The sequence below is a fragment of the Malus domestica genome, chromosome 17, assembly GCF_042453785.1.
Source record: "Malus domestica chromosome 17, GDT2T_hap1".
Classification (NCBI taxonomy): Eukaryota; Viridiplantae; Streptophyta; class Magnoliopsida; order Rosales; family Rosaceae; genus Malus; species Malus domestica.
In genome coordinates this window covers 27,270,648-27,294,955 of record NC_091677.1, presented here as the reverse complement: position 1 = coordinate 27,294,955, position 24,308 = coordinate 27,270,648, and the positions used below count along the sequence as shown (strand labels likewise).

At 37.8% G+C, this 24,308-nt stretch overlaps 3 protein-coding genes and 2 long non-coding RNA genes across 5 annotated transcripts; 1 reads left to right on the top strand and 4 right to left on the bottom strand.

Annotated features, from left to right (window-relative positions):
• The first annotated feature begins 8,154 nt into the window (after nt 1-8,154).
• LOC103438697 (zinc finger protein 1) lies at nt 8,155-9,347 on the top strand. The gene has a single exon (XM_008377250.4). It carries the CDS (start codon nt 8,318-8,320, stop codon nt 9,125-9,127), a length of 810 nt encoding a protein of 269 aa, XP_008375472.1. The 5' UTR covers nt 8,155-8,317; the 3' UTR covers nt 9,128-9,347.
• A 3,100-nt stretch (nt 9,348-12,447) lies between these two features.
• Nucleotides 12,448-13,422, bottom strand: LOC139193712 (uncharacterized). The gene is made up of 2 exons (XR_011578159.1): nt 13,255-13,422; nt 12,448-13,149 (listed from the first exon to the last, which is right to left on the bottom strand). It is a non-coding gene; the product is annotated as an uncharacterized lncRNA (long non-coding RNA).
• A 795-nt stretch (nt 13,423-14,217) lies between these two features.
• LOC103438714 (uncharacterized protein At2g39795, mitochondrial) lies at nt 14,218-16,228 on the bottom strand. Its single transcript, XM_008377266.4, has 3 exons — nt 15,910-16,228; nt 14,858-15,189; nt 14,218-14,555 (listed from the first exon to the last, which is right to left on the bottom strand). Exons 1-3 carry the CDS (start codon nt 16,180-16,182, stop codon nt 14,387-14,389), a joined length of 774 nt encoding a protein of 257 aa, XP_008375488.1. The 5' UTR covers nt 16,183-16,228; the 3' UTR covers nt 14,218-14,386.
• A 578-nt stretch (nt 16,229-16,806) lies between these two features.
• On the bottom strand, nt 16,807-20,032 carry LOC103438724 (protein MNN4-like). Its single transcript, XM_008377273.4, has 4 exons — nt 19,404-20,032; nt 18,613-18,662; nt 18,486-18,538; nt 16,807-17,496 (listed from the first exon to the last, which is right to left on the bottom strand). Exons 1-4 carry the CDS (start codon nt 19,634-19,636, stop codon nt 17,068-17,070), a joined length of 765 nt encoding a protein of 254 aa, XP_008375495.1. The 5' UTR covers nt 19,637-20,032; the 3' UTR covers nt 16,807-17,067.
• Nucleotides 20,033-20,891: 859 nt separating this feature from the next.
• Nucleotides 20,892-24,016, bottom strand: LOC139193663 (uncharacterized). Its single transcript, XR_011578019.1, has 5 exons — nt 23,438-24,016; nt 23,195-23,354; nt 23,021-23,089; nt 22,264-22,322; nt 20,892-21,271 (listed from the first exon to the last, which is right to left on the bottom strand). It is a non-coding gene; the product is annotated as an uncharacterized lncRNA (long non-coding RNA).
• Between the last annotated feature and the right edge of the window lie 292 nt (nt 24,017-24,308).

Genomic DNA, 24,308 nt, shown 5'->3' with positions numbered 1-24,308 from the left:
TATTGGATGCAAGACCTCGGCAAGGGACTTAGGAAAGTTCCACTTCTTGAAATTCTAATCCGTTTGACTGAAAATAAATAAATAAATAAAAGAAGAAAAAGAAGCATATGGTTTGTATCCAAGGGTGTCATTTGTTTTTTAATATAACAGGAAATGAGAAAAGAAAAGAAAAGAATTTAATCTATAATTATGAAGGATCTGTTAAACAAAATGGCTAAACTAATGTTAGAGTTTTGTAATTACAAATAATTTTGGACATATAATCATAGTTCGTCCTTTTCTTTTAGGTTTTTTTGGACATATAATCATAGGTTGTTCTTTTCTTTTAGGTCTTTTCTTATGTTCCATAGCCGAAATTATTGACTTAAAACAAGCTCTTCATCATGGCAAGTAACTTCAACAAGTTAATCATCTAAATTCTTTGAATTTTCGTAGTTTTGTAGTGTCTAGAGCATCTCTGATGGGCTTCCTAAATGAGCTGGCCAAAATACAAGGAGAAGTTAGAAAATTTCATCTTCAATCATACTCTCTATCATTTGCTCCTAGGATAACAAAATCTATAGGAGCTCGGCTCCTAAATCAAGGGAGTGACGAAGGAGATACTAGCATTAATTATTATTGTTTAATAATATTTTATATAAAAACTTTATTTCTATTGATTCATATTATGAACTCCTTGAATTAGAGGGTATGATTAGAGTACAAAAAATTCTTAAAATAACTTTGTAATCACTTTAGCTAAATTTTGACTTAAAAATAGAAAGTATGATTGGAGATGTTTATTCATTTATGCAAAAGACATTTGGTATTTATAGCTAAATTTTTTAAGTTTCTCTTCGTCATATCTACCTTGAGGAAAATGTTGTTGCATACGAATTTGCTGCGTTAGGACATTCGAAGAATTAATCATGTATCTAGTTTAGTTATTCCTAGTTTAAATCATCATATTTATGGATTTATGTCATTGATTAGCTATCATACTAGGTCTAAGAGGAATGAGGATTCTCTCCGGATCCTCTTTGTGAAGATTCCGAAAATCTTCACATCACATCCGTTTATTGTCCATTGTGCGATAAAAAAAATTTGTAAATTTTTTTATTTAAAATTGAATATAAATAGTATCTGACGAAAACTAACCGTACGATGTATGATGAACAGACGTGATTAGAGGAATCCCAGGATCCCCACAAAGAGGATTCAAAGAGGATCCTCATTCGTCTAAAAGCATCTCTTATAATGAAAGCTTGCCATAACAAAAATTGTGATTACAGTATGTTGATGCACAAAACCGGAGGGGTCTTGGAACAACGGAAATCCGACCGTGAATCTGCAAGAAAGTAAAGAACACAAGATGTATCGTGGTTCACCCCAATGTTTGGGCTACGTCCACACTGATATTGTATTTCTCTGTTTGTGAGAAGATTGTGGGGGAGATAGCGTCTTTGAATAGGAGAGTGAGGTTTTGCTTTGAATCTCAGAGCCTTAGGATTGTGAGGGTAAGGAGGCTCTTTTATAGACTAAGGGCTCCTCTCCTTTTTACATATTTGCCCCTTCATTTATTACATAATTACATTTGAGTCCCCCGAGTATTTATACGAGATCTAAATACGGAGGCCCTAAGTATGGTACAAACAGTAGTCTCCCAAGTCTTCAGTCAAAAGAGTCTTTTGGCTGGAGACTTGAAATTCAATTCATGTGTGGGCCGAAGTAACTAGATGTCGTCTAGAACTGAATACTCGATATGAGGTGGTGCTCAATGTGAAATGATGCTCAACTAGAAGTAGCACATGTTGCGAGGCTGCTCGGCTTGTGGCTTATGTTGCCTTTGGTTGGCTTGGCTTGTGGCGTTGAAAGTGAGGGAGTCTCTTTTATAGAATAAGAGATTGTTCCTCAATACATAAATGATGGGTTAGGAGTGATGCTCGTGGCGAGACGGTTGCTCAGTAGGCGGCAATGCTCTCAATTGAAGGTGAGGGAGTCCATTTTATAAAATAAGGGCTCGCTCATCAGTACATGAATAATGGATACTCTCTAATAAAAGTAAGGAAGTCCCTTTTATAGAATAAGGGTTCGCTTATCAGTACATAAATAATGGGCTAAGTCCCCCAAGTATTTTTCATGAGGCCAGTTGAGGCCCAATATATGGTACATAATGTAGTCCCCCAAGTTTTCAGTCAATATGGTCTGTTGGCTGGAGACTTCAAATTGAATCCACTTATGGGCCGAAGTGGCGGTTGTTTGGATGTGGTATTTGTATATCCTGCACCGAAACTTTGTAGGTGATAATAGTGGGTGATAATAACGGATGAAGAACGACGAGTACGACGACGTTTTGGAACCGCCTATCAATTTCTCGATGGTAGAGGATGGTATTTTTAGATCCGGCTTCCCCCAGCCGTCCAATTTTCCTTTCCTCAAATCGCTTAAATCTCCGATTAATCATATATTTGTGTCATGAGCCGTACCCAGAAGAGAATTTGGAGTTTCTTCGGTTTCATAATATTCGGCTACTCCAGTTTGGAATTAAGGGAAAGACGGAGCCTTCTGTATCTATTCTTAAGGATACCATCTTGGAGGCTCTGAAAATCCTTATTGATGGGAGAAATCATCTTGTTTTGATCCACTGTAAGCGTGGAAAGGTTCGTGAAGTTCTTGTTCTTGGAGGAGGCCAACTGGGTTGGATGTTGCTGAGAAGCCTGAAGCTGCAGCTGCGCTAGAAACACCACATCCGACTCCCTCCGCTCCCTCTTTTCCGCCTTCGGTGAGCTCGACGAAGCCATCGTCATCCACAACAATTTCTTAGACGAGTATCGGAGAATGGATAGGCTTTGACGACGACGAATGGCGAAGCCGTTGGGTGACATCTAACTAGAAAAGCAGTGAAGGTAAAGCAGGTTCTTTTAAACACATAGCAGGAAAGTGGCCCATCGACCACGATGATAAAGGAATTCAGACATCTAATGATGCCAAGCTGTTTGCCATCCCACTACAAGGTCCCAGTAGCAACCAGGCCGAAAGCAAAAGCAAAGCAGAAAAACAAAGTAAAAGATGTCTGGAGATAGAGAAAAGCCGAGGAAGCATGGCACACCCATATTTATTAAGTTGTCTTCTGCAAACTTGAGCAATTATTGTATAGTTATACTGATGTGTAAAGAAAGCGCCAAAAAAAAATCCCAAAATAATGGACTGGAATGTTATGTGGAGGGCGAATGCCCATATGCCCAAAAGAGCCAAGCCCTATGGCTTCAAATTTATTCGGCACCCTGTCGTTATTATCACCAACCAGGTGATCAAAAGTACGCCCAGTACTCCAAAATTATTCGACAGCCTGCCGCTATTATCACCAACCAGGTGATCAAAAGTACGCTCAGTACTCCAAAATTATTCGGCAGCCTGCCGCTATTATCACCAATCAGGCGATTAAAAGTACGTCCAATACTACAAAAAATTATTCGGCAGTCTGCCGCTATTATCACCAATCAGACGATCAAAAGTACATCCATTACTACAAAAAATTATTCGGCAGTCTGCTGCTATTATCACCAACCAGGTGATCAAAAGTACGCCTAATACTCCAAAATTATTCTGCAGCCTGCCGCTATTATCACCCGCTATTATCCTCGGCTTTTCTCCATATCCAGACATCTTTTACTTTGTTTTTCTGCTTTACTTTTGCTTTCGGCCTGGTTGCTGCTGGGACCTTGTAGTGGGATGGTAAACAGCTTGGCATCATTAGATGTCTGAATTCCTTTATCATCGTGGTCGCTGGGCCACTTTCCAGCTATGTGTTTAAAGGAACCTGCTTTACCTTCACTGCTTTTCTAGTCAGATGTCATCCAACGGCTTCGCCATTCGTCGTCGTCAAAGCCTATCCATTCTCCGATACTCGTCCAAGAAATTGTTGTGGATGACGATAACTTCGTCGAGCTCGTCGAAGGCGGAGAAGAGGGAACGGAGGGAGTCGGAGGTGGTGTTTCTAGCGCAGCTGCAGCTTCAGGCTTCTCAGCAACATCCGACCCAGTTGGCCTCCTCCAAGAACAAGAACGTCATGAACCTTTCCACGCTTACAGTGGATCAAAACAGGATGATTTCTCCCATCAATAAGGATTTTCAGAGCCTCCAAGATGGTATCCTTAAGAATAGATACATAAGGCTCCGTCTTTCCCTTAATTCCAAACTGGAGTAGCCGAATATTATGAGACCGAAGAAACTCCAAATTCTCTTCTGGGTACGGCTCATGACACAAATATATGATTGATCGGAGATTTAAGCGATTTAAGGAAAGGAAAATTGGATGGCTGCGGGAAGCCGGATCTAAAAATACCATCATCCACCATCGAGAAATTGATGGGCGGTTCCAAAACGTCGTCGTACTCGTCGTTCTTCATCTCTCTCTTCATTCCTCCCTCCTTCGACGTACGCGCAGAGAACAACACAGAATGCAGAGGGCATGCATTTCCTGTCACGAAACACAAGAGCAGGAGGAGGTGGCGCGCTAGGGGTCGCTGGTGGCGGTGCGCTCGAAATCGAATGAGGCAGTGTGGTGGAAGATGGCGGCGTAGGCGCAGAAAGTGCTAAATCTGTGGGTGGTGGCGGCGAGGTTGTGTTGGTCGACGGTGGAGAAAAGGAACGGGACTGAGATTTGAGAGGGCGACGCGTAGATCTGGAGCAGTATGCAAACGGAGACTTTGTGCGGCGTCACCGCAAAAGCCCCCAGCAGTTTGACAATACCCGCCATTCTCACCGTCGCAGGTTTGGCTTGGAGCGAAGGGGAGTGAGGTCTCCATGGAAATCAAAACCCAGTTGCAAGAACAAGGTAAGAGAGAAGCAGAAATAAAAGGTCAAAACTTGAAATTATTGGGCTCCAAAACTGTTGGGGAAGAGTCTTAGCTTCGGTTAATCGTATACAGATGAGAGAGAGAGATTTGGTTTCTTGGGTTTTGCAGATATCACGGTGGACAGTGGTGGTTGTTTACGGTGGTGAGATGAAAAAAATGAAAGAGAGCCAACATAGCTTTTCGTGTCGTTTCCCACAGACGGCGCCAAATGTTGATGCACAAAACCTGAGGGGTCTTGGAACAACGTAAATCCGACCGTGAATCTGCAAGAAAGTAAAGAACACAAGATGTATCATGGTTCACCCCAATGTTTGAGCTACGTCCACACTGATATTGTATTTCTCTGTTTGTGAGAAGATTGTGAAGGAGAGAGAGCCTCTGAATAGGAGAGTGAGGCTTTGCTCTGAATCTCAGAGCTTTAGGATTGTGAGGGTGAGGAGGCCATTTTATAGACTAAGAGCTCCTCTCCTTTTTACATATTTGCCCCTTCATTTATTACATAATTACATTTGAGTCCCCCAAGTATTTATACGAGATCTAAATACGGAGGCCCTAAGTATGGTACAAACACAGTAAAAATATTGTGTGAGAAATAATATATTTTTTATACAATAATTTATTTACACTAAATGGTGAGTAATTTAGATTAAGCCACACACTAAGTTAATTATATAAGGCTATTTACCAAAATGGTCCACTGAGACTGACATCACTCTTCTCTCTTTGGTCCCTAAAATTTAAAATTGTAAGAAGTGGTTTTTGAGATTGTTCCACCATTAATCATTTTAGTTTTTTTGTGAAAAATTTACGTTAAATTGAAGAGATCACCCGTTTAAGAGGAGTGGTTGATTTAACAAATATACACTCAATTTAGCGGAGATTTCTCACAAAGGACAGTGAACAGTCTCAGGGGCCATTTCTATCGATTTTATGGTGGTCCACGAAATATATAGTGGTCCATGAAGATGGTTATTACTTGCCTGTCAAATGTCAAAGAATTATTTCCCAAGGCAATGCGAGAAAGCAAAAGGTTGGAGGACAAAAGTATGCCTACGAGAACTATATACCATTGCTTATACATGCTAGCTAGTATTCTCGGTGATAGACGGCTAGTGAACGCATATTCCAACAAATTCCTATGATTTTATATATACATGGACTTAAAAAAATACAAGAACCACCAAGTTAGTTTGGAAGCATACCTAACATTTCTCTGTGGAAAATTCAACATGTCCCCAAGACCAATAGCTATATGATGACATAGACACAAAACAAATACACTTATTGACACACTGTCGTATAGATGCATCTTACATACAATGGTATGTGCTATTCAAATATACAAAACTAACTCATTTATTGATACACTCTTTAATACAACTGGATCCCGCATACAATGGTAGAAAGCGCATGTATAAGAGAGTGTCAACAATTGTAAGTAGCAGCTTAAATTACTCTGTTTTTTTTAAGAAAAGAAGATCATTTGTAGCACCTTGTTTCACATTGTAAGACTCATAGCGTCTCCAATTGCATAAATATCTTGCCACATTGATTAAAGACCAATGACTTTTTGTAGGGTCAGCTCTGAAATTTTGGATGTTATATGCGAGCCATTGTTAGGAGGGGCACATGCGGGATTCTAAACACAAACCTTGAGGGAAGTAGCTTGCGTGTTTTCCACTACGTTGCTTGTTAGTTTGTAATATTTTTTCTACATTTACTATATATAACATATATCTATTAAATAAAAAAAAAAATTTAGGGCCCTTGATTCCGCCTCTTCTAACTACCCTTAGAGCCGACTCTGTCTCTTTGTTCAAAGTTTTTATTACATCTTGGATTCGCTTTTCAAATAATCATAGACATATTTAAGATTGTCAATGAGAACTTTCCAAGTAAATGCAATGGGATATTAGATGTGTGGTTTGCTTTAAATGAATCTTTATACATTATATACAGGATTGGGAAATTTCGATTTCATCCATGTAATTTCAATTGTTTTTAATCAAGCTCTTGTAGTTTGCTAGTTGTTTCAATTAGGTCCCAGCTTGAGGTTCAAATTTCAATCAATTATTTTGACCGGATAATGTACGTGTAAAATTTTGCTTCTGTAGTTTGACTTGAATTCCTATTAGGTCCACGAATGCAGTTGTATTATTCCAATCACGTCCCACAGTTAACAATTGGTTGCAATCGACTCAAATGGTTAAAAAAAAAAAAATTCAAGTATCCAATTAAAAATAGTTTCAATTAGCCGATTGCAATCAAGGTTAACTACAAGACTTAATTGAAACTATGACGTTACGAGTAATGTTAGACAAATTAGTTTTTACATCAAATTTGTAAATTATGTGACGTTTCACTAATAAAAAATAAACACATTAATCCACATTTACATAATAATTCAATTATCAACAATCAATCATATTATTTATAAATTATAATTTAAATAGATGGTCTCCCTGTGTTATCCATGAAACTACAGAGATCGAATTGAAATCCAAGTCAAGCTAATAGGACTAAGGTTCTTGTTCTACTTGAGGGTCAGTCGCATGACTCTTCTGTTACAAAATATTGATGGAATAACAAGCTGGGACCTAACTGAGACAACCAACAAAGTACGAGAATTATGTAATTTACAGGAACAAAATTTAAATTTAAGCCAAATTACAAGAATCCCATAGGACTGCCATGATGATTTTTCAAGTATGTAATTCCTATAACTCGACCACCCCTTTAGACAATCAGTTTCAACATTGAATTTGTGTTGCCCTCATGGCCAAATTTACAATTTTGAACATGCATTCATTTTTTTTATACCTCGATATATTTACATTAATAGGTGAATAAATAAATTGGTACTGAATTTGTCATTTACGAATTACGAACATAAGACTCTCACTTATAAGTGAACGGTTCATCCATTAAATCCTCCAAATTGGTTATTATTTTGAAAAAAATCAGTCATAAGAACTTTCACTTACACATGAACATGCATCATTAAATCCTCTCGCTTTATGCTGGATCTCTAGTCTGGTCCGCTGTAAGTCATATCCATGACTGCATAGTGTATGCCTAGAAAAGGTTAAACCCCTAAAGACCACAGATGTCAAGGAGACAAACATAAAGTTAAAAGATACAGTAGAGAGGTATATGCAAGAAAAAGAGCTACATGGATGTTCCTCATTAGTTTCAATCACATAGCCTTTATAGGACCCTCTCTCTTTCTCTACAGTACTCTTCTTATTCCTTAAGTCTTGCAATATTGAGACCTTTTAACTGTAAAACAGTGGTCTATCCCTCTATACATAGGACACAGCCTTTATCACTAATATATCAGCAACATATTATTCTTCTTGCATAATATTAGACCCCCTCAATTCTCATCAACCCAGAAGGAGTTCTCTCTCTCTGAAATCTCAAGCAATTTCTCACCCTCAGAGGCACCGGTACCACCAAACCTAATCCACGTCTCAAACATGGAAACCCCAAACGCACAGAACCAACAACTAGTGCAAGATCATCACCAAGAACACCCTCAAGCTCAAAACCCTAATCTTCCATTAGATCTAAGCCTCTCAAACAAGGAATCCAATCACGGGGCGAAGCTGGAACTCAACCTCATCAACTGTTTTGATTCAAACAACACATCAGGAAACTCTTCATCAGAGACTTCCAGTCCCAAAGGTACTACCACTACTGATTTCGAGCCAAGGGTTTTCTCCTGCAATTATTGCCAGAGAAAATTTTACAGTTCACAAGCGCTCGGAGGGCACCAAAATGCTCATAAGAGAGAGAGAACACTTGCCAAAAAAGGGCTCAAGGGTAATTGTGCTGCAGCAGAAGCAGATGCCTTTGATAGGCTGCCAAGTTTACTCTCCACATACAGATTCTCCAGCATGGCATCTCTCCCTTTGCATGGGTCCTTCAATAATAGGTCACTTGGCATACAAGTGCATTCCACAATTCACAAGCCTTGTTACCAAACAAACACCATTGGAGGACATAATGGTAATAGTGGGTGGCTGAGACGACCTATTGATCAACAACCTGCGATCGGGCGGCTTGTTCCACCTAACAATGTTTTTCATGTGCAGGGTGGCGGCATAGGATCCTCCTCCTCCTCATCGAGTGGCGGTGTTGGAAGGTTTTCCTATAGTACTAATGTTCGGAAGTTTTCTCCAGAGACGGAAGGAATTGGAGGATTATGGTGGAGTAATAGTAGTATTGGCCATTTTAATACTAAGCAAGATGACTTGCAGAAGCTTGACTTGTCCCTCAAGCTCTAAGGCACTTTCCCAGTTCACTTTTTCTTTTCTTTTCTTTTTTTTATCCAAATTTTAAACACATCCATGTTAACTGTTCAATTTCAGGTTTCCTCTATCTTTGGTTTTCATGTATGAGTGGCAACTTTTGTACATTCCTTTTAGCTAAAGTTGACATTTTCAGAGAAGTTTGTTTTTAAATTTTTGGCTTTGAATGTAAATCCCAATCCCAAATGTTGTGACACTTTTTTTTTTTTAATAATTCAACGGTTATGATCCATGTAACATTTGATCTCACGATCTATAAGTTGGGCATCAGAACTTTGAATTTGCACGGTGATGTGTACCGGTAACTCAATGATCAATTTTGCTACTTAATTTGGGAAGTTAATTCCCCATTTAAAGCTAGGAGTAATGTTAGGTAGACCAAATCTTTTAGTGATGTGGTTGTAGATAATTGGATTATTAATTAAGTGTCGATTACGTGTTTGTTTCTTATTAGTAACACATTATTTGGTTTAAAAAATTTGGTCTTCCTAACATTACTCTAAAGCCAGTAAATTTCTCTTCTTTTAATTGGGTTCTCAATACTTTAGCTATTAAGGATCAATAGACGTTAGTATAAATTTTACTCGTTCAGTTTTCTCTTTTATTTTTAAGAGAGAAGTGCTAAATGCTGGAATTGAAGATGGACTAAATGCAAATTAATGCTTCTAAATTTCATATAGTGATATAGAATCCAATTCTGCAAGTGGTGGATTACTTTAATTGTTACGACTTTCTTCTTTCTTTTACAACATTCCGGATTGAAACCCCTCTTCCTTCCTCTAGTGTAAATTAAAATAGTAATACTGTTTGTATTAAAAAAGATGTAGAATTTGATTCTCAATTCTTTCGAGTGGTGTGTTGATACTTTTTGATATGTTCTGGTAAGAAAAAATAGAACACTAAACCAGCGAGTACTTAGACAAATACTCATAAATCTAGCATTGATTACTTTACTCTTTTTTTTGCTTTCAAACAATATTCTTAAAGACCGTGAAACTTGAGTACGAGAGTGTACTTTTCTAATCAATTTATATACTACCAAATCTGCCTAATACTTGATCATCTGATATTATGTCACGCAGCACCCAGGTGTGTTCATCTGGGAGACCTGGAGGGTCATGTCTATCTTAAACATTTGTTTATAAGGTCCACAAAACGTGCAAAGATTTGGAATCTTTTGATTGTCATTTCCTACTACTACTTTTAATTTGACATGATGGTTTAAATGACATGGGTTTTTGACCCACCTGCAGTTGAAATAATAGACCATCTCTATTGCTAGTGCTATTTGGATCTAAGAGGTTGGTGTAATGTAACAAGCCATGTGAAAGACACATTATAATGATTAATCACGCTCATCTCATAGCTATTCTCCCTACCCCATCAATAATTTCTCAACAATATTTTTATTTTCCAAAAGACCAACCGGTGGCCAAATCACGACAATTTACTCTTCTGAGGATCAGAAAGACTCGTTTCAACTTCTACCTAACTTCAATATTAAATTGTGGGTAAATCTTGATTGCCTTGATTTCTTAGCCACATAATCTCTTCCATAATTAGGCCACTTCTAATTTGTGTGGGTCCAGATCCATTTGATGTTTACTATATCAGCTTAGTCATAATACACCATGATTATCCTAGAATTAACATGTAAAAAGTGATTGAAATTTGTTCACTATGACAGTTAACTGTCATTGAAATCTCAGATTAACAAGAGGTTTTGATAGGAAGACAAGATGTCAAGAGTCTTGAAAATGAATGTAAAGTTGGCTATGCTAGCTACTTTCTCTCGTCTTGATCTCGTCATATAATGTTCTGAACCATCTATCTTTTAAGTCATTTATTAAAAATCATCTCCGCCTCTAAAAAAAAATCCAAATCAGTTGTAAAATAAAAAGACAAACCGATGTATAAACTAATAATAAAATGACTTCGAATATGGATGAAACTTTTTCAGTGAATCATTCTCGACGGATGTGTTTTTTTACCTGGAGAGTGAGCATTTCAATCATCCTACAACATTATATGATGCGAATGGTGAAGGAAAAAGGTGAAAGGAGAATGTCCAAAGGAAACGAATAACTACACATACTTTTTCGCGCCATACGTCTTGTCATCAAACTGAATAATCAAACAAAAACAACAAATAAGATTAAACACAAGAGTGAGCAAACAGAAAAAAAGAGCTGTGGTTATCATTTCCCTTGTAGAAGTGAACGTAAAAGTCTTGGGTTTCTGCCATTAGCCGCAAACCAGTTGGGGTGTCCATATAGTTGTGTTACAACGCCTCATTCTTTTACCATTTTGACATTAAAATATTGAAAAGCTTTCAGTTTGCCTCCAAACTAAGAAACACTTAAACAAACACCCGTTGGAAAAAGAGGCAGCATGTGAACGTGGAGCTTTCAAGTTGCTGAGATAATGAGATTAGGTGAAAAATTAAACCAAGAACAAGTCTTTCTCCATTAGGATCTTATAATAATTAAGGAAGAGATTACTTGTCGTTGTAAGATTTGAATATTGTTTAAGACTTGATTAGTGGAGGTTTAAGTTTGTCCCATTCAATGAAGGGAGAGAGGGAGATTACTAAACCATCATCAATCAAAGTTTAATTGCACGCTTAAGAAAGAATTACGCACATATTTCTATTTATATCGCTTTCTTGAAATTACTTGGGTTTTGAGAGTTCACCAAATTTGAAAATTGTGCTCTCACTGCAATTTGTTTACAAAATAATTCTACAACAAATGTAATTGTTGTAAGACCATGTATGGGAGCTAACGCCTGCCCGGTGCCGGTTAGTCAAATATTTTTTATTTGTCAAAAGTTTCATCTAAACCATTGGGAGGGGAATTCGAACTTGAGTGTAGAAGAATGAGCACATTGTTTTACTCAATTTGACTAAGCCTAGATTTGTAATCACCTATGATTTCCGAGTCTACATGGTAAACTTAGGGTTGGTTTGACATTGTTGAATTTTTTTTTTTTAAAGAAGTATTTTAAAAAAGCTTGAGCTAAAATTGTGTTTGGTAAATGAAAAAAAAAGAGTTTATTTATTTTTTATTTTTTATCAAAATCATGGGTCTAAAACAGTAGAAAGCAGAAGCAGCTCTACTCATGCTCTTGAAAACAACGTTTTTTTTTTACCGCATAACAACTCCAAATTAGCCCTTAAAGAGAGACTCATATGGACCATTTATCTCAACAATTTTGTCTTTGAATCGATTGTTTTTTCTCAACAATGTTTAAACTCTTCTAAATGACACAGTTTCTCTATAAAAATGGCTCAAACAAATACAACTTTACTTTTGAATTGACTTTTTATCTCAATTTGATGGTCATCTATGTACAACCAATCTTTGAAAATCAAACCTCAAAAATGATGTTTGAAATTAAGATCAACAAACTTTGCAAGGAATAAGAGGGGAAATCAAAAATCTACGGACGAAGCTAGCAAGGGACATCAAAATTGGAAAGACGAGTATGATACTCGTGGACCACGACACAACCATTCTCATTTCCTACGGTGCTCCTGCCTAGAAGTGTCGTAATCAGTAGCACCGTCATTCTGGTCAAAAACATATGACTACTATTCACAAGATCGAACGAATTATAGTCCAACCCAATTCAGGAGTTAGAGGTGAGAAAGTATGATGCAGACCAGCAAAGATAACGAAAATAACATGACATCAGATTTGGAACTGATGCATATTGCTCAAATCTAAAGAGGATAAGACTTTCATCTTATCCAGGGTTTGACCAATATACACCACACCGTTGGCATGTCTGTCTATCAATGGTAAAGCATATTGTAGTGGAATGTGAAGTTCACCAAGAGTAGATAGTACTATAGAGCATCTTTCACAAAGCCAGGACCATCAGTTCGAGATATTAACATACCAAGACATCGATACTTTCCACTTGATTTCAATTTAGTTCAGACTATGAAGCTAGAAACAAACATTACTCTGTGAGTTTCAGTTGCTGACGCAATCCTGCAGCAAAGGAGAATATATGGTTAATACTCAAAACAGAAAAGGGAAGTGATGCAGACGTTACATTGATACTCGTTAGCATGACTGGGAAAAGTGAATGCAGACGTTCTATGAGAAGGGAATTCTGGCCACAACATCAGCAAGCAGCATGATCCAGGAGCATAATTCATCTACACACCATCAATAGTCTTAAACCTGATTGCAACCTGCAACAGCTCGTTCCCACTTTCCAAGATTGTACTTATCTCAAAGTGAATGTTCAGATTTATGGAGCTACAGAAAAATTGAATAATTGTTATTCTATGTAGCAGAAGCACATTTGCAACATGAAATTTGTGTCTAAGGACCAAAAGATGACGAAAGCTAGTAGGAAAGAAGCTAGAGCAAAAGTCTTGTAATCTGTTAAGTGATCAAGTGGATAAATATAATGACCGAAGCAGACATAGAACGTAACACGGAAGAAAATGCATACTTTCCACTTCATTAAGGAAATTATATTTCAACCAAGGTGAACTCCCCTGCATGATCAAAGAAAATAGCAAAATCTGCCATTGCACGAGCCATATGAGCAAAATATACACTTTTTGCTAGTTAATTCAAAATGGCTTCCTTCTCTAGCATAATAATCATCACATGATCATATTTCATTGTACCATGAACATATGGCATGCATACTTTAACCAATTAGTCTCAATGCATAACCGGCAGCAAGTAGTGTCATAATGCTGCAAGCAGCTAATCTAGCTGAGGCAGAAATTATTAAAATAGCATAAATCTCCCACGGGATATGAACACTGCTGCAAAGTCCCATAACGAAAACCCTAAACCCTACTAGTTATGTTGAGAAGATCTACCCAAAACATGGTAGGACTGAGAAACCATGGTAAATAAAGGGTCCCACAAGTAAGGTTTTATAGATGTTAGGGCATGGATCTTGGTGTTGATTGAGATGAAATAGAAAAAGAAGACAGTTTTAACAAATTTTAGAACCTAAACAGATGGCATATGCCACCACTAGAGGGCTATTCTACTATTTTGGATGACATAATGCATAACTTGTCTAAAGCATTCAAGATTAATAGCTACAATATTTCATAATTTTTTCTCTGATGGAAAGTTAAAACAACAAAGAAAGATTTAAAAACATAAGAGGAAGCTCCACTTGCATAATCATGCCAATTTCATTACTCAATGCAAACAGGATTGATAAATCAAGGTCATCCAAAATGCTGCACAATCACTCTACTTTCTTTTCAATAAATGATTTCACAGTCCCCATCCATCTAATGAACTCAGTTTTATCTTTGTTCTTCATGTATTCGTGCAAGAAAATAGCAAGATCATCGTTTATACTCCTTGCTTCCAAGAATTCATAAAGTGAGTCTTGCAACTCATCATCAAGTTCCCTGTACACAAACCACAAAAACAAATAAACAGTAACATTTAGAGAGCAGAAGAAAATATTATGAGACCGAAGTACAAATCAGCTTTCAGACTCTATACTCTATAAATATAGAAAATCAATACACAAAAGGAAAAAGAATCACAACCACAAACAACAACAAAAGACAGGAGAAGGGGGAAGACACAAAAGAGTTCTACAAAATTCAGAAAAATCAAGAATTTTCCTCAACCTTTAACTCCTTTTATGTTACTAAAGTTCTTCATATAGTAATATATAAAAAGGAGATTAAATAGAATATCATACTTGAACTCAGGACCCGCATAAGGCTGAGCTGGCATCTTCTCAGGTTTTCGGACAAAAAGCTTGTTGATCTCTATAGTATCTGGCCAAGCTGAACACATAATCTCAAACACATTGCCGCCTTCCTTCTTGGAGATATTAACAATCATTGTAATGTGAAGCTGCACATCTTTTCCAAGGCCAGCACCACCTTTGGAATTCGGAATAGGAACAGATCCATCAAACATCGTGGCTTCGATCTTAATGTCTTCTTTCTCTCCAAACTTTCTCTTCAAGGTTATCCATTGCTCACCAGGCTGGTCGTTAACGGTAAACGACTTAAATTTTGTAACTGGCTGAAAAACAGAAAAAACTCGTCATTAAAATCCCCAAAAAAAAAATGACTCCCAAATAATTAAAGGGAATTTTCTAGATATTATTTAAGAGTGCTTTAACTTGTGATTAGTGATTACAAAAGCTAACCATCGACCAAAACTTAGTGACTGTCGCATCTAAGCGGAGTCCTTGGAGGGAAGAATGTGTAGATCCGGTCTTAATCCTATGATTGATGGCTGAGAAAACTCAACTCAGGAAGGAACAACATCTTGAATACAATCTATTATCTCGCCTTGCGGATTGCAATTCAACCAAGCCAAAATTTTAGCTCATGTAGTAGCTTGTTTTTGGCTCGGTCTTAATTAACAAAAACTTCAATTATATTGCATAAGGATTTACCAAAAAACCAATTGAACTGAATGGACTTCCATTGCACCTTTCGGTATCCAGAAACCTATTCGAAAGATTTCATTTGTGTTTTTGGAGCGTGGCATTTTTCTTAACAAGTAACCAATCAGCCCCGAAACAGAGAAATGCTAATTTTCCAGGATGATGAAATTTTGCAATCCTACGCCACATAAACTAAATTACCCAACAACCCAATTCTCGAAATCCAATAAATCCTTTCTCTTCCCTCGAATTCTCATCAACCAAACAAAGCCTAACCCACTTCTTCCCATAAGTCAAAATTTGGAATTTTAAGAGCAAAAGACAGCGGAGTGGATGAATCATGTAGGTACCTGAGTGGCAGGAGAGTGATCGAGCTCGTACTGTATTTCCCTCCGGAGGAGTCTGAGAATGTTGCCTTCGAAGGCCGATTTGCGCATTTCGGAGATGTAAGTTCGCCGGAATTGCGGTGGTTGGAGTGAAGGGTTTAAGAGGGAGACTTGTTTTTCTTGTGCGAAATGCAAAGTGGGTGTTTGCTGAATTGGGATTCTGGAAGAAGAAGGAAAAGGAGTGGATTTTCGCAGGGGTCGGATTAGGCGCGCCATGGAAGAGACTCCTCGGAACATTGCTGCAGTTTCAGAGGGTTTTAGGGTTTAAGGGTCCAAGGGCTTCAGAGTTAAAAGACAAAGTCACAAATCAAAGGGTGGTAGGACCCGTCTGTTGGTGGGCCCAGTTTGGGTTGTAAGGACTAGGGCTTGGCAAGGCCTCCTTAATGAAAGTCCAGCCCAATAATCGGTCAAGTTTTATTGATTCTTTTGTTACGCTCCTTTTTTATTTTTAGCTGTCAGATTGAAAAAATTTATGCATGTCGTTGGATTAAATAAGATAATGTATGGTTATTATTTTCCTTTTCCATTAATTTTCCTTCGATCTATTCAACCCAATGCCATAGATAAAACACACGAGTGTAAGAGGAGAGAGGTGTGGATCCCTTTTTTTAATCACAAATATACAATTGTTTCATGATTAATCGATGATGCTCTTATTTGTCCTTGTATTTTTACTTTTTATACAAGTAAAATTGCCGGAGAAAGAATCAAACAAAAATGAATACTTTTACCAAGTTACAGAGGAGTGATGGTTGCTTTCAAACAATAGGAATCCGCCTGATATTTCAGTTCTCATTTGCTCCTTCACCTTTGCTGCGATCACAAGCAAGAACTGTGTAACTTGTATCGTAACCAGCAAACTGGAAAATAACCATCAATTCATAGGCAACATATCGTTCAACGAAAGTCTAGTCTCCAAGATGTTCCCACTAATCATTTCTGGGAAAAAAGCTCTACAATTAAGTATTATTTCATTTTGCAAGAAGAAAGTTAGATGAAGAAAAGAACATCGAATTCGCAACGTACTCCCACCTATAAATCAACTTAACCTGTTCAAATGACGCGTTCCCTGTTGCCTATGCTAAGCTAACCAAAACTGTAGACAATAAGTAACCGACGACTTCATCTTTTAGCATCTTGAGAAGCCCCTCCATCTTCGGTTTTGTCCAGCTGATCCTTCAAGGAAGCATTACGAACCGGGTGCTGACCATTTACTCTCTCTTTGCCGAGGGCCGGTCTTGATTCTCCAGAATCCTGTTTACTAAGGTGATCTTTCTCAGAAGGCTTGCTGGAGTCTGAACTACTAGTGTCAGTTGCCTGTTTTACACCATCTTTCTTCTCACTACCTACTTCCTGATCTTTCGTTAACCCGCTGGCAGTTTGCTTCTTCGATTCAACCACTATTTCCTTCAGTGCTTCTTCAAGTTTATCTAGTCTCACTTTTACCTCCAAAAGCTCTGGAACAGATCCTGCTTCTTTTTCTTCGGTAGCATTTACTTCTATTTCTTTTGCTTTCGTTTCTTCTTCTTTCTTCTTTTTCATCTCCTGTTCCTGAGATGGAGATTTTGGACAAATCAAGGCATTTTAGTGATACTCGTATATCTTGCTCTATTTCCAAATACGTGCTTATCGAACTTGACATGATCATGTTTCTGTGTTAAAAAGCAATGCTCCATCTTTGAAATTAATCAATGAGTTGAAACTTTCTTGTGTATTGATGGAAAGAAAAAAAATCCGGTGTTTGGTATAAGAGTTCAGATTGTACATGATTAGTTAGAATGTTCACTTGGAAAAGTTGGAGGAAAAATGTTGCATCCATGAGCTTCTAAGGATCCAATATTCGGCTAGCATTTATATGTGTGTGGCCATAGTGCATTTCTTTTGGCATAAAGTTGGTAATAGACAAATACAAGTGTGTGTGTGTGCGTGTGTGTGTGTGGTGAACCAGCCAGATGAGTGTATCAGTAAAAGATGCAGAACGACCTCTTTCTGCAAAGGTTGTTTCGACAGATACATAAGGAGCGTCCAGGTTGCCAATTGTAAATTCAGTAATCCTTATATTATGTCTATATAAAGGACTATTGCGCTAGTTTTGAATTGGAGCAAAAAAAAACTAGAGCAAAACAATAAGTTGTATACCACTCGAGTAGTTAGAGTGAGAGAATATAGAAGAGGCAAAATGTTTGCTAGAGAAATGAAAAGAGATAAAGGGTGTATTTCTTGTTCTTGTTCTTTCAGGTTTTTCGTCAAGTCTTAATCCTAGAGGCTTGGCAAGATTATTCGTTGTACTCATCATTGATATAGTGAAAGTTTATTGTTGTTGATGCCCCGTGGACGTAGGCACATACCTGGACCACATAAATTCTTGGTGTTAATTATCTTGCTTAGTTGTTTTTGGTTTCCTAAGTTTGTCTTGTTTTTTTCTTAAACGAGATATTCACAATAAAAACATACAATGGCATACAATCCAATCAAGAGACTATACTACATATGCACTATTTTAAGCTTAAGATAAGCAAAAAACATAAATGTTTAGTTACCGCTTCCATTCTTCTAATTTCATAGCGAGCATACTGAGCCACCAGATACACAGCTGTTACATGAAATAAGTATTCAGATAATGATGTGTAACCACAGCAGAAACCAAATATGAAAAGTGATACGTACCCAAGGAAGGCATGCAACAAAAGAACAGTTGTACCAAATGGAAATCGAGCCTGACCATGAAAAGAAGAGAGGCCAAAAACATGTCTCAGTACTGAAAGGAAGATACCAGTAGGATATTCAAAGTACAGAAATATCTTTCATTAATAGCTTCTTTGGAAAGTAATCTACACCGCACAGACACAAATCAAGGCAAACTAACCTACGCAAATGGAAAAAAGAAAAAAGGGTTTGCTGCAAAATGGTGAGAATATATAGAATCCCTTTCAGGGTACTAATACATCCTTCGTTTGTTCCATTACCAAGGACATAAGCATTGAACTTCTGTTTTTCTTTTAACTCAATAGGAAAATTTTAACAAATACGGACCCGAAAATACAAATGATTTACTTGGACTCGACCAAAATACATACCCTCTTAACATTTTACCCATACACCAACATTTCTTGTACATTTTCTTATCCTTCAACAATTTGAAATAATACGAGACCAGAATTAGCTTAGTGCTTTAGCAGCTGGGTCCAAATTCAATTTTTCACACAACATTTGCCCACATTCAATCAATTTAAACCTTAAAACACCCACCTGGCTCCTTCTAATTTCAACAAACCCTCCACTATCCCAGCTATGTAAATTATCTTCCTACATGCACACAAGCAGTTCGACGAAATGCCAAACAGAACCGAAAACGACCCACAAGTTCCAATCACGGCAAAAGCAATACCAACGTACAGAACAATCAAAAGAACAAGAAATCAACACTATGTTGCAGAAAATTCGAAGCAAAACAATACCCAAATTTCTTTTTCGAAGGCGGAGCAGTGAAGAGCATTTTGGTGGCGGTCATGAAGTCGAGCTTCTCCAGCTGCTTATACTGCTCCTGGTACGAACTCACACTCGTCTCCTCGGCGTTAGTATTGTTGGCATTTTTAGCGGATTTGGAGCAAAATGTTCTCCTTGGTTGTAAGATTGTTGTGGGTTTTAAACGTTTAGGGAGCCGGACCAAGATTTCTCTGGCGCGAAACATTTGCTTGCGATCCTTCGCGTTCAATGGTACGTTTTAGAGAGGCCACCGGTTTGAGTGGAAGAGCAACGCGGTGCCGAAATTTCGGAATGTATCGGAACCGGGCAGGATTTACAGATCATTGTGTGCCGGAACTCGGTTTACTGCTGCACCTTCGTCATCGCCAATGATTTACTCAAGAAGCAGATGGTGGCAAGGGCGGACGCACGTTATGCCAAAAGTGGGCAGTTGTCGGCCATCCAGCCGCCGGGATTTCCCTCCACCGGTTTCTTTATTTCCCACCAGAGATTGGGCAACCAGGGCAAGCGACGGCGGCGCGAGACTGATTGATATGCCCGAGAAGAAGAAGAAGAAACAAAAATGTATTTTCAGTTTTTAAACCCTGGACAGAACTACGTCGTTTCGGCCAAGTAACTTAAAAGAGGGCTATACGACCTGCCGTGTTTCTAAGAACACCTTATACGACGACCTGCCGTTGTTCTCAAAGCACCCTGTCATTTCCTCCTCCTCCATCGCTCCGAATTCCCGTTTTCTATTTACTGTTTCTTGCTTGGTGATTGGAATGTGTGTTACAAGAGATTAAATTTTTTTAGAAAATTTTATTTGAACTCATACAACGTTATTTTTCTTTCATTTTAGATTTTAAATGTGAATTGTCAATTTTATTTTATTACTTAATTATTATCAAGTATAAGATGAAAATAACAATTAAATTAAAATATATCAATAAACTCACACTCAATAATTAAACCCTAACATCACTCAATCTTTGTACTACGTTCATTCTTATTAAAACCCTAAGACACTCTCATAGAGAAATACAAGCTTTTTTTAGCGACAAATCAGCATACTAACACAAAAGTTTCAGGAAAATTTGTTTAAAACTTTCGGGAAACTTTCAAAAAAATATGTTTGAAACTTTCACGAAAGGATTCAAGGTCGGTCCTGAAAGTTATAAGGCCCGGGGCAACCCAAAAAATGAGTCCTAATTTCATAAGAAAAATTATCTGTTTCACATGTAAGACTCCGATAAAATTATACTTAAAAAAAAACACTTTATACACAATAATTTAGAAACACAGAAAAATAATTTATTTTGTATTGAGAGAATGAAACAAAAAACCCCCGGGTTTACATGTAGAAAAATGACGAGTTTTGTTTCCCTTATATATGAACTTCTAAAGTGTTTTTATATAAATCATGAAGTGTTTTTCTTCTTATTTACTAACTTTGTCAATATGGGACTAAAAAGAATATATTTTCGAGTCTTTAATTGATATGTATAACCAATGATGAGCACTAAATTTAACATATTGGTGACACGTCATATGTCACATCCCAGTCCTGACTCCTCCGTAGCACGATATTATTCGCTTTGAGCCCTGACCACACACTACAACAATATTAGCTTTAGGTGGCGGATATTAGAAAAATCATGTCGGTTATATATGACACACCCTGTCCCGAAGGAGGGCATGCTGGCCGTCACGTGAGAGTGACGTAACCATTTGCACAGTACGGAAGCTTTAATTATACAATTTATAAGTTGATACACCCGAAGGTGAGTCCTAATTTTGTCCAATCTGTCAGAACCCCGCTGTATTTCTCGTAGTCACCACACCTTTGTGATTCCTGAACCTGGAGGGGGGCAAAACCAAAATTGAGTGGGTCAGTAAAACAATTCTTTTCCAAATCCAAACATTTCTCAAAACGTTGTAACCCCTCTCCGTAAAACCTGTATACTTTCCCAGAAATGTAAAATATAAATATACATATATATTCTCAAAACTTCATTTTTACTATCTCAACATTATCTCTTTATCAATCATGCCATGCCATGTCATCTCAACATTTCTCATATTAATTATGCCATGCCACATCATCTCAACAGTAATAAGGTATGAATGCATCAACATAATCATATCAGGTGCAAGAAAGTAATCAACCGTAGGCCCTCTAATAGCCCTATACGGTTGAACCTAGAGCTCAAAATCTATCATTATCACTCTACCGGAGTCACCTCTGTGACCCGTCCGGCCTTCTGCACACAAGTTACGCTCTAGTGCTTCTCATAAATCATCTGTGCACATAATCTAAGGTCACCCACCAGTCGGAATCTCACTAACACTCTCGCGACTGGTCTGTCGTACCCACTCCGCGTGTACTGTACGACTAGCATCTACTTGGATCCAAGGCGAGCGTGCGATGCGGTGAATACTATAAGCACTAAACCATGGTGCAGGATTTGAGCTCAATATATATCATCATCATCATAACAGTAATTAAATACTCATCTGTGCGTCCACCGCACCATTTCATACATATGCATCATAAATCAATTCTTACCTGTGCGTCCACCGCACCAATTCATACATATGCATCATATATCAATTCTTACCTGTGCGTCCACCGCACCAATTCATACATATGCATCATATATTAATTCATGCATGGCATTTCAACTCACATTTCTATATACTTTTCATATCAATTCTATGCATGGTATTTCACTTCCCGTTTTTCCACATAACTCATATGCATTTCATTTTAAACATAATTTCATGCATTTTCAATTTATGGGAAAACGTTAAGTATATATATATATACGGAAAACAAAACTGCCCACTCACCTGGAGTTCATCCAACAACTCCCTAGCACCACACATCAAGGCGTCACGACGATCGCCGCCTAGAATAGTAATCAAATCCAACCTCAGAATTCATATCGATAGAATATTTAACTTATATAAAATACGTCACTACGTAGTTCGATCCGGAAGATCTGCCACTCAGATTTTAAATCCATAACTTCCAGAGGTCCACATTATACCTCTAGGACAACATCCTAAAATTTCATTACCATCCAACGGTCGGATCTCTGTCAATTTCCAAAACTAAGTGACGGTTAACATTTTATATTATGGACTTACAATTCCAATTCCGGAAGATCCGCAAATCGGATTCCCAATCTGTAAGTTCCAATAATCCTCAAATATTACGTATTATAACGTATCAAAGTTTGGTGATGATCCAACGGTCGAATCATCAATTCACATTTTCACCTAAATGTGAAAACTATAAAACGTTATTTGAACACCTAACCAACAATCTTCAATAACTTTCTCATATGGTGTTCAATTTAGGTATATGAATATACCACAGTGATCTACTCGACGTCACGGACGTCGACATATTTTTAAAATAATTTTATTTTTATTTTTTATTTTTACTGTAGCACCTTCTTCTTCCTTGGGTCGCCGGACTGGTTTTTCCGGCGGCCGTTTTCTGAACAGTTTTTCAAATTGCCATAACTTTGTCATTTCTCAACGAAATCAAGTGATTCAAAAACGAAAGTTGTAGCCCTTGAAGAGACAAAGAGAATGGTACCTTGCACAACACCTAGTTCGCCGTGGTTTGGCCGGAAACTGCCTCGAAAGCCTCGGAGGTCGCCGGAAACTGGGTATTTTTCAAATGAGTATAACTTCTTCAATACTCAACGAAATTGAGTGAAACAAAAAGGAAAGTTGTAGTACTTGACGAGACGAAGAGATTGATACCTACCTCGACTCCTAACTCGCCGGGGATTCGCCGGAAAACGCCTCGAAAGCTCCGGCCAAACTTTGAACTTGTCGATCTCCGTGTTCTTACGTCCAAAAACTTCCAACGAAGCACTCCGAGCTTCCTTGGGACCTCACTAAGCTCACTATGAGCTTGGATTGTCCTAAAAATCAACCAATTCAAAGCTCATGAACAGTACACTTTCATGGGGAGTTTAGAATCTAGGTTTTCCGAAGTAAAACTTACCTGAAATGGATACCAACGTGATCGTGAAGTCCTCAGGATTCCAATGGTGGTCTCAAACTTGACGTTGGTATAGATTTAGGGTGGTTTTGGTGGTGGTCCGTGTGAGTTCGAAGGAGAGAGACAGAGAGAGTGAGAAATCGTGAAGGAGGAGAGAGAAAGACAGTGAACGGGAAATGAGGAGGGTTTTGAGGGATGTGGGGATCCCACGTGGTCCTTATTCCAATCTCCAAACACCAAACTTTAACATTTTAACCTAAAAATCTAAGTTCCATCCTTATTAAATTCCATTTTATTTTCAAACTTAGGAACCTAGATAATTAGCAACCTGAGCTTCACAAATTTAGTATTTCTTAAGGGCAATTTTGTCCATTCACAGCCACGAATATAATAATTTGGAACGGGCTGTGACAATCTTCCCTCCTTATAGAATTTCGTCCCCGAAATTCCAGCAACCAACCAATTCATCAACACTTATACCAACCTCGGTAAGTTTTTTTTTTTCATCCGATTCTTTTTCTCCCACGTAATTTTCTTCCACTGAATGATTCATTCACAAAACTTTTACCATTTACTCTATCTTAACTCTCAGGACCTTCTTTTTCCAATCCAAATTCTACTTTTCTAAGGTGAACACTTCTAAAATATAAAACCATTTACCTTATATACTCGATTAGTGGCATATCCATCTGTTGATGTCTTTTGTCATTCCTGGTTACTTTTAGGTTAACTTAATCACCTGAATACTTTGAGGAGACTCATCCATAGTCTCAGGGTCTACTAAAACTCTTTCTCGATCGAATCTTTCTTTACCCAGAAACATTCCATTCACAAGTCATCAAAAACCGACTCACGTGACACATTTCATGGTCCT